Source organism: Elgaria multicarinata, chromosome 7, assembly GCF_023053635.1.
Source record: "Elgaria multicarinata webbii isolate HBS135686 ecotype San Diego chromosome 7, rElgMul1.1.pri, whole genome shotgun sequence".
In the NCBI taxonomy this organism is placed as follows: domain Eukaryota; kingdom Metazoa; phylum Chordata; class Lepidosauria; order Squamata; family Anguidae; genus Elgaria; species Elgaria multicarinata.
In genome coordinates, this window is record NC_086177.1 from 15,454,542 (window position 1) to 15,469,934 (window position 15,393).

General features: G+C 43.2%; 1 protein-coding gene across 1 annotated transcript in view; it reads right to left on the reverse strand.

Annotated features, from left to right (window-relative positions):
• DNAH5 (dynein axonemal heavy chain 5) overlaps nt 1–15,393 on the reverse strand; it is a 190,999-nt gene that overhangs the window by 19,525 nt on the left and 156,081 nt on the right. The window contains exons 64-69 of the mRNA XM_063130232.1: nt 14,912–15,228; nt 12,914–13,069; nt 11,353–11,535; nt 4,741–4,984; nt 3,332–3,446; nt 1,010–1,200 (exon numbers count right to left, since the gene is read on the reverse strand). Coding sequence (XP_062986302.1) covers nt 1,010–1,200; nt 3,332–3,446; nt 4,741–4,984; nt 11,353–11,535; nt 12,914–13,069; nt 14,912–15,228 — 1,206 coding nt within the window. The remainder of the gene's footprint in view (nt 1–1,009; nt 1,201–3,331; nt 3,447–4,740; nt 4,985–11,352; nt 11,536–12,913; nt 13,070–14,911; nt 15,229–15,393) is intronic.

Consider the following 15,393-nt stretch of genomic DNA (forward strand, 5'->3'; position numbering starts at 1 on the left):
CTTCACATTCGCCTAAAAGTCTACACCGCAAAATTGAGATGTGCGAGTTCTGCAGACGAGGCTTACATATACTCGCAGACATGTCCAATGCACATCCAATAGGGGTGGGACTGGACGGGAGGTCTTGCTTCAGGACCCAATTGCATATAGAATGCTAACGTCTGCATATTTTTTTTATTTTAGTTACGTATTTCTTACATTTCCATACCGCCCAATAGCCAAAGCTCTCTGGGTGGTTCACAACAGTGAAAGCCATAAAACATAACCCGATAAAACATAACATTAAAGTTTAAAGACACAGTATAAAACTGAAATGAAAAACAAAAAAACAAAACACAGTATCAGTGCAAAGGTGTGAAATACAGTCACATCTTTAAAGACAACAAAAGCTGAAAGACTAAAATACCTGAAAAATAAGGTCTTCACCTAGCACCAAAACCATCACAACAGAGGTGCCAGGCGAGCCTTTCTGGGGAGCTCATTCCACGATCGGGGTGCCACAACAGAAAGGGTATTACAGTTGGGGTGAATGGACTCACCCACGTCCGATTTGTTGGACACTTGCCGCCCTGCTTCTATCATCTGCCCCGTGCGGGCGTTGCGGGAGCATCCAACGCTGTCACGAGCACATCCGCCCTCATTCTGGAGCCTCCATTGCGCACAACAATGGAGGCTCCGGAAATTATGCATTTTCTCCTTTGTGTAAATGGTGGCCATAAAGGCCCCATTTATGTGACAGGGAAAAATACATAATTTCTAGAGCCTCCCACTGTTGTACACAACGGAGGTTCCAGACGAGGGTGGACGGCAGCTGGGTGCTTGTCAAGCCGTGTGGGTGTTTGAAGCGCGGACCCACAAATGCGACGCGGGCGCCCGACCGGGTCCGGGGGTGGTGGATGTGGGGGAATCCATCAGACTCTCAGATCCAGTTGGGTGCCTGCAACACTCCTATTACATAGGACTGAGATTCTAAGCATATCAGCTGTGCGTTGTCTGCACTATGGCTGACCTTTAATCAGGGTTAGGAACTCCTCGTGCTTGACTCTGCCCCGCTGCAAGTCAATCTTCAAGGTAAGCAGCAGCGTGAACAGGAATTTGTGCTCTTCATACAGCCCTCTAGCCGCGTACTTGTACACTTCATAAGTCATATGCTCAATGATATTTGCTATTCTCTTGCTTGTAATAGGGCTCTTGACAGACCTATTCAAAAAAAAAAAGAGGTGGGAAAAGTAGCGGGGAGAGATTAAAGTTTAATCTGGTGCCTTTGGGGGTAAAGGTTTTAGAAAGCTTTCCTGAAAAGGAGAAAGCATTTTCAAAGCTGCACTTCACAATCCTGAGCTACCACGAAAGCAAATAAGGTAAAAGAGACCAAATCAACAAGATGCTGAATACCGTTGCGCTGATATGACCTGACAGAGCTCTCTTACTAGGCCAGACCACTCGGAATTGCTGGGAGTTAAGACACACCGTTGAGGGACTGACACACACAGTACTTTGGCTTGATGTAGTTTATTCCTTTGATCTTAACCCCTACGTGTCCTCTCTGAATGCTTATTGTTTTTGTAAAACGTGGCACAGGTGAGAAGGTTCTGAAGACAGAATTCTACAGAATAGCACACATCTCTGCAAAAAAAAAATAAAAGGTAGGCTATTTCTTTTAGGGAAATTACAAGCCACGTAAACCAACATTTTTCCGTGGCAAGGAGGGTCTGTCTGTAGAAATAACTGAGTGGTCTCAGCTTCAATCCCCTGCATCTCCAGTGTATCTGAGGATTTGGAAAGCCACTGCTAATAAGAGTGGTCAATGCCTGGCTCCGTGGACCAATGGTTTGACTCGCTGTAAGGAAGCTTCCAATGTGCTACCACTACCTGTGGAACAAACAATATAATATACACATACATAGCCATACGCAATCCAGAGACCGACTGTATAATTCATTGACAATTATAGTGAAAGTTCCCGTTAGTATAAAACAGAATTATCATCTGAAACCTTGGCCTGTTTCCCAATTTCCCTTGCTACTGAATTGTTGGGCACTGCTGAGCCAAACATGGGTTCTCTGCTATAAGGTAAATTGAAACATTCTCCTCCACCATTGGATCCTTCCAACTCAACTGGAAACACACACCCACCCCAAGGTAGAGTAGGCAACAGGTTCGAAACACACATCGTTGTGCGTATGAAGACGAAAGTGATTATTCCTTTCTGCCATTCACATACACAATTATACAGAAGGAAGAAGAACAGTATCCTTTGCCGGTCAAGGATAAATTGTTTCCAGCTAACCAGTGCCTCCCAATCTCTCTGGATGCCGCAGGAAGTGTTTTTGCCATCTTAAAGAACGAAAGCTCACAAGCCTTTGAATACAACCTGATGCTTGCTGCATGAGTACACAGCCTAAGAGGATTTTAGAATTTGATGTAGGGTTTTTGTTTCCTTTCATTATGCTGCTGATCTCCCTCTCTCTGTTTTTCCAGCTCCCGATAGTTAGGAGACAAACACTGGAAGAAAAGCTCTCTGGAGTGTGTGGGTGGTGAAGCTTAGCAGGGGTCATCAGAAATGTTCTTGAAATGAGAAGTTGATGGGAATTCGGTCAAGAAAGGATCGTGCCATGTGCTACTATATTTCCCTGAGTCTGCAGTGCTGAAGGACAGCCCGCTCAGGCCTTGTTCTGTGGGCCCTTGAGAGGCTACACCCCCCTGCCTCCTAGGAAGAACAACAAGGCAAGGGGAAGACCACCCTAGCCCTATCCATCAGCCAGAGAAGGAGCAGATGCAGGGAGTTTGCTTTGCCTGAAAGAAAACCAACTAGAACAGAGACCAACCTGACCTCCATCCATCAGCTAGAGAAGGAGCTTCTGCTCCAATACTTTTGTCTACTTTTCCTTTTGTATAGTGTGTCTATTAGATTGGGAGCCTTGTCTTCCACTGTCTATGCAGCAGTTAGAAAATTGTAGGTGCTTTATAAGTGGATGGTGATGATGTTGTTGATGATGATGATGATGGAAGCGTTAGGCTGCCTTGCTCATTCAGTGAGTGGCAAAGAGGAGCACGGAGGGAAACATGCATTCAGACAAACCGACTAGTCTGGAGATTTTGCAGACCATAAGATATGATACAAGAGCTGTTATTGATCACAGTTATTGATAACGGATGGGGCTTGTAATGCTTCGAAAACAAGCAGAACCTGTTTGACCTGAGAACTGTGGAATAAAACAGATTACTTTATGGATTCTGAACCACAATGGCTCTATCGAACCACTTTAGTGCCTCGGAAATTGTTTGTCCATCTTGTTAAGATGTGTTTAGATGTGTTTAGATGTGCAGTTACCTGGCAAGCGAAAGATCAAACAGGCCCAAGAACTGTCGAAGTGAAGTTTGATACATGACGTTGACCATACTCATCTCGGTTATCAGGAAATAGAGAATGCTGCCTCTTGTTGCAACTGAAGAAAAGAAGGTTGAATTTGATCAATAAAGGCTGCAGAACAAAAGCACCCTCTCGAAACAGTCACTGCAAGATCTCATACGGACAATAAGTATGTTTCTCATAATAAACAGCTGGAGAGTGTTTTCTGCAATAAACATTACTGCCTATTTATATTTGGGGCTAGAGGGGGGAAAGGGGAGACCAGGCGCATTTCTACACTTGCCATTTCCCCCCGGATCATCCCTAGATTGTTCCTGTGCATCCAAATGACGCACAGGGGATCCCGGGAGCAAGCAGGGACGATCCCTCCAGTTTCCTTGGATAACCCTTAGGTGTAGAAAGGGCCCAGGTCTTTTTCCTTTTTCTGGTTACTTGGCTACAATAATAAATGTATCTATGTACTTGAAAACTGCAGTCTGAACTCCAGACTGAATTTAGTTGTTGTTGCTGCTGCTCCATAGGTGGAATCCCACCAATACAGGAAACCACAGAAATGTGGATGCATGACAGTAAAATCTACAGCTATGGATCTATTTGTGAGTTGACTCAGACCTGGGTCAAGTTTGAAATCCATTTCAGCCTGCAGCCATTCCCAGGAGCCCTCACTCACTACCCCTCCCCACTTCCTCAGTAAATTTAAGAAAGGGAGGTCTCTTAGGAATTTATTCAGTGGGATCTCAGGCACTAGCACCCACCAATCTCATTATTACTTTCCAGGATCTGGAGGCCTGATCCATTCCAGAACCAATTTGAAGTTCAGGTTATTTTCAGAATGGTTGCTAGACACTCAACAAAATAATCTGGTTTGGGCAAATTATTTCTGGAGCAGATTGGGTGTGTGCATCAATTACTGATGTACCGTAGCAGAAATCTCAAAAGAGAGAGAGAGAGAGACCTAAGTTTCATATGTATAGATTAAAACAGGAAGAGCGGGGGAAATAGCACAGGACACAAACATGTTTTTAAGAGAAAGCCCAACTGAAAGATGAAAATTGTAAACTGATGGGGAGAAGAGGATGCAGTGACTATACTGATTGATCATATGGACAAAGCAAAATTGAACCAAGATGCATTGTTTCAATTTAGTATTGGTGATCATTTGAACATCGTTGTCTGGAAATTCCTATAGACCTGTCAATGTTCCATAGGCTAGTGATGCTATAGTCAAAGAAAACCTCAGCTTTGTATTAGTTGTATAATCCCTTTGATTCATGTTTTCACAATTTAATTCTGCTCTCTCAGCTCCAGCCACAGTTCTGATCAGTGACTTAAGATGTTTGGGTCACCATCACTAGGGGTAGTCAACTCACCTGGTCTGTATTCTTCCCTGGCTGAATTAATCTGTATTTCAGTTTCAGCAGAAATTTGCAACTTCTGTGTCACCTCTTCTGCTGTCTTCTTTGTGTTGCTAAGTACAATGATGAGACTCTCATCTTCCACCAGAGAGCCTTGTGTGCTTGTCAGTCGATACAGCAAGTTATCTTCCAGTTCTTTCATCTTCCTCTTGTTAGCAGTCACATCTTCCATAAGATCAGTTCGCTCTTTCTCTAACTCCTGTTAAAGTACATCAGAAGGCCATACATCAATGGCATGCATTGTTGGAAGTGGGCTCATTAATGTATACAAGACACAGAGTAGCACAGGCAATACAATACTGAGGGTAACACACAACAACTGAAAGCCCAAGTAATGAGAGAGAGAGAGAGAGAGAGAGAGAGAGATGACTTGACATCGAACCTATATTTCCAAAGGGAACATGCATTTATCAGCAATTTATTTTATTATTACATGTATATACTTGCTCTAGTATATATGCTCTAGTTACCTATTATTGAAAAGGCTAAAATAGTCTGGAAAAGGTACAGAAAAGGGTAACACTAAAACAAACAGAGGTCTTGAGAGTGTTCCTTATGAGAGAAGGCTAAAATGCCTAGGGGTTTCAGTTTAAAGTAAGAAAGAAAAAAGGGGGGAAGGCAGGCTATCTGAAGGAACGCCTCCTCCCATATGTACCTGCCCGGACTCTAAGGTCATCCTTAGGGGTCCTTCTCCGTGAGCCCCTGCCAAAGGAAGTGAGGCAGGTGGCGACCAGGAGGAGGGCCTTCTCTGCTGTGGCACCCTGGCTGTGGAATAAGCTCCCTAAGGAGGTTCGCCTGGCATCTACACTATATTCTTTCAGATGCCAGGTGAAGACCTTTTTATTCTCTCAGCATTTTAACAGTCTATAAATTTAACTTTGCTGTATAAAAATGCAATAAATAAAATCTGGGGAGGTATGATAGGGTTTGTTGTTGTTTATTCGTTCAGTCGCTTCCGACTCTTTGTGACTTGTAAACATTATGAAGAGGATCGGTAGAGGGAAATCTTGGGTCATCTGATGAAGCAGATTATAGTACAGGGTATGAACCCTGGCACCTTCCAGATGTTTTGGACTAAAACTCCCATCACCCCAACTAGCATGACCAAGGGTCAGAGATAATGGGAGTTGCAGGCTGAAACATCTGAAGCGCACCAGGTTCCCTACCCTGCTATCTCCATACAAGCTATGGGATGCGATCAATGTAGTACTTCTTCACACAGTGTATCATTGGCAGGATGTTCTGATGACTACTAGTTTAGACAACTTTTTTAAAAAAGTTTGAATAGACATATTCATGGAGGATAGCTCTCCTAGCAGATACTAGCCATGACAATGGATAACTAAATACAACCTCTGTGTGGAGAGGTTGTACACCTCTTAAAAACAGAAGATACTCATGCCCTGTTTATGAGTACCTAGAGGCAACTTGCTGTCTACTAGTGGAAACAGAATACTGGGCTAGATGGATCTGGGCAAAGCAGTTCGTATGAGCTGTTGACTTCATTTTGCTTCCCCCAGTAACAGATATGTGAGTGCTGGGGGCTGTCTAAATGGCGTCTTTTCCCCGTGGTGGCTCCGAACCGGCGCTGCATCGGTTCTATGATGCAGTCACCAATTCAGAGACAGCGCAAGACGAAGATGCGCAGGAAAATATTCAGGGGCATACCCCAACTTTTCCTGCTGAAGCGAGATCAACACAGCTTTTCCACTGTCTGTCCTCATTCTGGCACTGCACTGGCAGAATTCCTGGGCAGAAGGAGACCTTGGATTGGTCCCAGGAAGCTGGGGGAGGGGGCAGGCCCAGCGACCCTAATGGCCACTGGAAAGCCCATGCTGCCTCCCTCCATCAAGATCCATCAGCGATACCACAGGGTTTGGCAACGGAGTGGCAGCAACTCAGCACCGTGAAGGCAGCCCAATGTAAAAACATTGTGCCCTGGCTTAGCAGCATTGTTTCACCTTCCCAGCACCCCCACCCCTCATTGAAAAAGACTTGAAAACTTTCACTCTGTATTCTAAGCACTGGCTGACCCAAATAACATTTGTTTCACATACTATGTGTCTACTGACTCCTTAACAAGGATGACAACCCATAAAGACAAGACATAGGGCTCCTCCTATATCCACAGTCCCTACAACCTGCATGATGACTCTGACAAATTGGCTGGCAGGCAAGGAAGACTTCTTCAGCAATACAGCTGGGGCCTCTAGGAAAGAGGGTAGTCAGAAATTCCCCCTGTTCCCCCTGCCCTTTTATTGACTCGGCTCATTGAGATCATCCAGAGCATCTGGAAACGACTCGCTTATCCAGCAAAAGGATAATGAATGGGAAGTCCCTAGACTGGTCTCATAATTTAGGTGCTGCGTGAATGATTTAATCTTTATAGTTCTTCTGCACAGTTCTGCAAAATTCTAGCCACTCTCTTCCTAGAGCCAAACAGCAGCAACCCAACATCTGAGAGCAAAAGAAACATGGAGCAAATGCATTGCAGCCTCCCACCCAATCAATACAAAGCGGCATTCAGAACAGCCTCACAAGTATGGAGAGATCCAGCTCATCAATGGGTCAAGGAGATCATCAACCCTTAAGGGTGGCAGAGGCCATGGGATGAGCACCAAGAACATTTCAGAGCCTGGATCACCCCAGAACTTGTCTCACATGCTATTGCTGACTGCAAGAGGAACCCAAGAATCCAACTCAAACTCCAGCTGGGATTAAATTTGGTGGCACTCCTAGTTCTAGCAGTTCTTGAATGCGGGAGCCCACTGCAAACATTACAGAAGGGTTGTGAAGGCAACAATTAGTATTTCACCACTGACAAAATTCTGGAGTTTTCTTTGGCATACCACAAGGAATACACATGCAAGCAACTTGCGATATGCTATATTTATGGTTGATTAAAATACCACAGTATATCCAAGTATTGAACAGACGGGAATGATTAATTTCACATTGTTAGTGCTACCAAAAAGTTAATTTGCATCTAATTCAAAAGTGGGTCTCATTCTGTAGAATGTGTCTTGACCATAACGAGCTTTAAAAAAAAAAAAACTTGCCTAAAAGAAAGACCTATGGCATGCACAATCTGTAGAAACAAAAGGAAACGTAATTGGGGATTGTGAAAGCAATTTATAAGAATTATGAGTTTTCTTTGGACAAGCCGTGATAGGAAATCTGAACATTAAAAATGCAAATATCTTTGACGCAGAAGGATGAAAAGGTAATCCAGAAAGAAATGAGGGAACATTTGCTCATTTCGTTTGTTTTAATTAGTTTCCATTTCAAGATGAAAAGGCTGCAGAGAAGAGATGTCTCCAGAATACAAACAGGTGTAATTGCGAAGTTCCACCCCGTGACCTCATGGCTATGAAGTGTTGCTGGAGGGTTTTTTTTCTAGACAATAGAAGCAATTTCAATATATAGCACTGACAACTATTTTGCTACTACATTACAAACATAATTGTGTAAGATATTTCTCTTTTAGTGTGGATATATTAGAACAGAACATTGCAGAACATATCCGGCTAGCTGGAATACTTAAACAAAGCATTAAAATTGGAAGGATGGGTTCAGCTTATTACGCACACTTCCAAACTCTTCAATAAATCCTCAAATGAAGCACTTTTCTGATTGGATTGGCATCCTGATCGTTGACAGCGGCCCAAACCATTAATGAAGGTATTTAGAAGCGGCTGGCTACATGTTACCTTATGAAGTCATCATTCTTCTACTCATTCCAAAGCTCTTTCACAAACTGAAACAATTTGGCTTCTGTGAGAAAAGCAAGTGGCAACCTAAGAGCCAAACCAGGCATGACACTGAATGCATCGTTGCATTGAACCGACACATTTTTGAAAATCCACGCAGCACCTGCTGGGTTGGGGTAGTAATTACTGGGATCTAAGCAGGGAGGGAGTCAGAGTTTAACCCCTTCTTCCCCTATGGTGGTCCTGATGAAAGTCACTCCTTCAAAGTCCCTCTTTGCATTGGGAAGAAATCTCCCACTGGCACCAATGGGATTTTCTCCCTATGGAAAATGCAGCTTCAGGGGAGCAATTTTTATCAAGACTACACCAGGGAAGGAAATAGTTAAACTCCTCCTCCTTGCTTGCTGAGATCCCAGTTATTATCACCCATCCCTGTGTCTGCTTTTGCGTTTTTAAAAGGTACACCTGGAATGCAAAGATGCATTTAATGTCACGTCTAGTTTGGCCCTTCAGTTGCTCGTACATCCCACAAAATAATCAGCCCCATCTCCAGCAGCTGATATTTCCATTAAAGGTGCATGTTAAATCCAAAGATGCATTTATTGCCATGTCTAGCTTGACCCTAACATATACAGAAAAATGCCATAGACACAATGGGCTGCTCTGAACATAAAAATCAAAGGTCCATTTGGCCATCAGATCTGAGCTTCGGGCTTGTGTGCTGCAATCCCAAACTACGGTTGCACTCGGAGACTCACACCCAACAGCCAAACCATGGTCAAAACCAGCACTCTATCTGGTATAGAGCTTATTTATTTATTTATTGCATTTCTATACCGCCCAATAGCCAGAGCTCTCTGGGCGGTTCACAAAAATTAAAAACATTCAAAGTATAAAACAACAGTATAAAACCATAATATAAAATACAATATAAAAGCTCAACCAGATAAAAAGAGCAGCAATGCAAAATTACAAATTTAAAACACCAAATTAAAATTTATTTATAGACAGTTAAAATGCTGGGAGAATAAAAAGGTCTTCACCTGGGGTCTAAAAGCATATAATGTGGGTGCCAAGCGAACCTCCTTAGGGAGCTCATTCCACAGCCGGGGTGCCACAGCAGAGAAGGCCCTCCTCCTGGTAGCCACCTGCCTCACTTCCTTTGGCAGGGGCTCACGGAGAAGGACCTCTGAGGATGACCGTAGGGTCCAGGCAGGTACATACGGGAGGAGGCATTCCTTCAGATAGCCTGGCCCCAAGCCGTTTAGGGCTTTGAATGTTAATACCAGCACTTTAAATTGGGGCCGGACCCGGACTGGCAGCCAATGAAGCTGGAAAAGGACTGGAGTGATGTGGTCTCATTGGCCAGTCCCTGTTAGTAACCATGCTGCCCTGTTTTGTACCATTTGAAGTTTCCAGACCGTTTTCAAAGGCAGCCCCACATATAATGCATTGCAGTAATCCAAATGGGATGTTATCAGAGCATGGATAACTGTAGCTAGGCTATCTCCGTCCAGATAAGGGCGCAGCTGGTATATCAGCCTAAGCTGATAAAAGGTGCTCTTTGCCACTGAGTTCACCTGTGCCTCAAGTGACAGTTCTGGATCCAAGAGCTTATAATCTGAACTTGCAATTCAGTACTCACACAGTGGTCATTACTCCCCACTTCTGGGAAATGTCACTTTATAACGGGGATGCTAATGTCCCACTCTGAAGATCGACTACTGGTGCAAAACTGTACTATAGTAGCTGTACTGGCTAGGTTTGTGGATCAGGCATGCCCTTAGTCTCCCAGGACTAATGTTATGGATCCTTGGAAGGAGGTTTTGACAGTGACGTGCACCAGGGAAGTCCTTGTGATAAGTGTTCTTCTTCAAACATTATCAGTAGTATGGTAAAATCCTGGGAGGAGAAAAGGTTTCTTATGCTAGAAGAAAACTACTTGGCAGGGCCTTTGCAAAAACTAAGCTTTTCTGCAAGGAGCAAGAACTCAGTGCTAGAGAATATGTAATATATACAGAAAGTCCCAAGTTCAGCTGGTATCTTCCGTTAATGAATCTCGGATTGCAAGGCTAGGAAAGTGACCTCTGCCTAAAACCTTAGAGAAGCACAGCCAGTGGCAGTAGACAATAGGGCTGATTCACACTGGCCCTGTCTAGACAATATGCTAAACCATGATGGCTAAGCGTTATGAGTTAAGCATTATGGCTTAGTGTGTCATGTGAACCATTCCTAATCATGGTGGCTACATAACCACAGTTTAAATACATTCAGAAACCACTTACTGCAAAAGGGTTAGCGGCCTAACCATAGCTTAGTGTGTTATCTGAACAGACTCTCTATTATTATTATTATTATTTATTTATTTATTTATATAGCACCATCAATGTACATGGTGCTGTACAGAGTACAACAGTAAATAGCAAGACCCTGCCGCATAGGCTTACAATCTAATAAAATCATAGTAAAACAATAAGGAGGGGAAGAGAATGCCAACAGGCACAGGGTAGGGTAAGCAGGTACAGGGTAGGGTAAAACTAACAGTATAAAGTCCGCACAACATCAAGTTTTAAAAGCGCTCGGGGGTCGCATAACTCTATAAGGCCATTTCATATGTTCATAAGAAATTAAAAATGTAAACACAGAAACATTCAGTGGGAAAGGAGGAAAACAAAAGAGCAAATGACAGAGTGTTGCTGAATTGTGTGGGCTTCTGTTTCAGTAACTTATTTTAAGTATTGTTCCGTGGGGTTTCCACTGCATCCCGGGGTGCTGGGAAGCTAAGAGGAAAAATTGTCTCAGCAAACTGTGTGGAAATGATAGTTCTAAAATTGTCACCAAAGGTTTTTCCACTTACCTGCTTTTCTGTTAGAATGACCCTCCCCAGAAGCTGATCTTCCAGACCTTTCATAGTGACAGTAAAATCAATGATAGAGGTGCGAGCACTAATCTCTGGTGTATATGCTGGATTTGGAAGCTTGGTGGTAATGTACAGTCTGAAGCCATTCATTACATCAACTTCTTTATCCCCAACTTTAACCTAATTAACAAAAACATTTATGAGAGAAAAGGGGAATTAGAAGTCTACAATCTCTATTGTACGCTTTCAAACATCAGCTGGTCATTTATGATACACCTAACTTCAATTTTATTTTTACTTGAATAAAACAATACTTAATTCCCACGTATATAATGGCTAAACTTTATTAGGACAACACAACAACACAGCAGCAAGTTTGTGCAACCATTCTCCCATCCCCCGATTTTTGTATAGCAGTGGCTCTTAAGCCATGGTCTGGGACCACCAATGGTCATTTGAACAGTGAAAGAAGCTGACCGCCACCTCACAAAAAGAGATTTTATGTGGAGAAGAGGATTTTGATTGCTCCCACCCTTCATGTGATAAGCATAAAAAGGGTCCCAAGTACATGCAATACAGAGCTTGCTGAACAGCCGGAGAACCTCTTACAATTTTACACAACATGCTGAAGAGGTCACACCCAATAAGCTGAAAAACAGCTTGCCTCTTCAACAGTACAAGCTGTTGGGAGTGGAAACTACAAAGAATGGAAGGATGACAAGAGAAACCAAACAGAGAGCATTGTGGGAAGCAGAAACCAAACAGAGAGCATTGTGGGAAGCATTTGGGCAAGTGACTAAGAATCTTCTCATATTACATTTGCAGGACATTTCCTCTATTCCTGTAGTGCCCTGAAGAGGAGGAAGAGGAAATATGCATTGTGGTGAATGGAGCCAAACAGAGAGGAACAAATTCCTGGGAGAGAATAGGGATGTGTGAGAATTTTGTTTCAGTTTGCAAATCACTCAAAATGTCCCATTCACAATCTCAAACGTTCACAAGTTCCTGAACATGCCTTCAGATTTGCAATTTGTGTACTTGAACAATGTGAAATTTTTCTCAAAGTGCACGATTTTCTCAAAATGTGCACATTTTAAATCACCCACATGTGTTCAGAAAGAAATTCTAATCCATGGCAGAAATTAGCACAAATTTAGGAATTGTTTGCACAACTTTCATGTTCAATAGCTGTTTGCTTTGCGCGATTTTCTCGTTAGCACAAAACAGCAAATGCAAGCACAAATCAAGGAGAGCTGAGCAGCAAGCTGATGTTTGGAGTATTTTGATGAGCTGGAATGTCACTCAATCACCCACCCCAAAATTAGAAGCATTTTGGCAAGAGACTTTTCAAGCATCTTCCCATGTTGTACCATAGAGTGAGGAAATGTGATGGTCCATAGAAAACAAATGAAACAGAATATTGATCAAAGGTACAACAAGAATTAAACTATTCTCTTAAAAGTGCAGGTTAAATAACTTTGTGATCAGAACATAGATCCTGGAGTTACTTTAATAAGAGACTGAACTCTTTGAAACGGGGACCTCCCAGTTCTCTCACCTTGTATGTAGAACCTGTTTTGATGAAGTTTCTTTCCAGTACATTATCCAAAGCTGGATCCAGCTCTTCGCCCACATCTTCGATTAACAGCGGCCTTCCAAGGGAAAGGCTGTCCTCCAAGTGGTTTCTAAAATATTTGTGATTTAGAGAGGTGATCTGAAAAGAGAACCACCTTGTCCATGTATTATGCTGTTGGGTCAGCAGGGGGAAAAAATCAATCTTGCAATGCACTTCCCAAAAAATTCAAATACCAGAGTTAGGGCAAAAATTAGCCACTTTGATTCACTGCTGTATCCCTTATGATTTAATTCAATGTGCTTGATTCACCCATGTATCGTAGAACTTGCACTGGTAACCTGGAAAATGTCAGACAGGTATTCAGCAATACCCACCTCTGGCCAAAGGAAACTGCAAAGAAAGCAAGCACATCAGCTGAGGAAGCCTCTTTACACCCAAGGTCATTGCAGGTCAAGTGATATTCCCTGAGCCCTATGAAGGTTTTGAAGTTTACTTATTGGTCCGAGCAATTAGTGATGCAATCCTATCCCTGTTTGGAAAAAGACAAGGAAAAGTCCTGCTACTCCCAGCATGCCTCAGCCATCCATGCTGGCTGGGGGATGCTGGGAATTGTAGGACTTTTTCTCTGTCTACACATGCATAGGATCGTACCCTTAGAGACCTCCTCTGGCTGGATGCTGACCACCTTAGCCTTGTTCTCCTCTTACCTTTACCTCACACCAGCCTCATCTTCACAAGAATCTGGCCTGACACTGGTGTCGACAATCCTTTAAATAGCAGAAATTACACTATGTATAAATGTACACAGTCACCACTTCGAGATGGCAAAGTGTGGATTATAAGCTTCCTGGGATCTCTGAAAGGGAGGAGTGTGGTCACAAGCCCCTGATGTGGGCCCAATTAGTACAGGCCAGAGATTAAGTGGAACACCAGAATGGCAGTAGGACATGGCAGATATACCCAGTTCCCTTTCTAATCATGGACCTGCAGATAGTTTAGTTGGGGGGCGGGACAGGGGGTGGAAAGGGACACAATGATGACACATAGTTTGAGAAACTGATCCGTTACATACGTGGAGGAAGGGATTATAGATACAAGGATGATTACACAGTTCTAAGAGAGAACAAAGTACTTTGCCTCTGGGCAAAAAGCTAGATGAGACATTATTCACATCTTAAGCCTTGTCATACATATTTTTCCTTAGAATCCTGGCACACGGAGGTGGGAAGCCAAGCCAGATTGGAACCACAGTGGAGGGGGAGCTTTAACTCTTTGCCTCTTCCAAGGTTTAATCGAAGCAGGGGTCATACGTTACCTATGGAAAGTTCTCACTGGTGCCCATAGGACCTTTCCTGCAAATGCAAATAGCTGTTGCGTTTATGGGGTGGGGTGGGGATGTTGATTCAGATTGGGACCATGGCAGGGGCAAAGGGTTAAAGTTCCCTTCCCAACATGCTGGGCTCCTGCTCTGTCTTGCCCCACTCCTGAGCCAGCTATTTAAGGGGAGGCAGGGACCATGCATGGCAGTGCTAATGTGAATAACATGACTCTATTCAGACAACCCGCTAAACCATGGTGGTTAAGCATTTTGAGCTAAATATTATGGCTTAGCGTGCTATGTAAACCATGACTAAGTATGTCGTGTGAACCATTCCTAACCATGGTGGCTACATAACCATGGTTTAAACACACCATTTACTGCAAAAGGGTTAGCAGCCTAACCATGGCTTAGCGTATTGTCTGAACAGGCCCAACATCTGCCGTGGGTCACTGTTTCATACTAAATCAAAATTCTACGCAGAAAGGATGCCAGCTTTGTATCCCAGTTTTGCTAGTTCCCAAGAAATCCATTTTAGCAACCATATCTTCGTAATTCGGATATGCTTTGGAATGTTTGATGTACACCACGAATTGTATTTTCATCGTTGCTTTCCAAAATATCCTTACTATTGACAATAGGCAAAACTGAATGTAGCTTACCTGCAGCTCATTCCTGGTTTCCTTGTTTTTAATCCAGATCTTGCCCTGAGTCTGTGGGTCAATCAGCAAAGGGTAACGAGCTGCTTTTGTGACAATGATGCCATTCTGTATGGATAGATCATCATTCGGCAGCCCTTGAAGGTTCCATTCACCGACAGTTGGAGCGTCAATCAACATCTCGGTGAGATTTAAATTGGTTCCAAATGGGATTTTCCGGGTTTTCATTTCTTTTTGCCAACCAGTTAACAAGAGATTGCGGAACTCTTGGTTAAAAGGACCAGAATAAGACAGAAAGGCTGTGGCCAGCAGCACATCCCCTAAATTAACACATAGAGAGATCACATTTGATGAGGGCTATGAGAAAACACTGTTGAGAAAATAAAAGCAAAAATGGAAACTAGGCTTTCAAGTGCCCATTCCTAAGGGTGTTTTCAGTCATGAAGCTTAAATAGCCTTTGAGCCTCCCTCTCGTGGTTTATGTG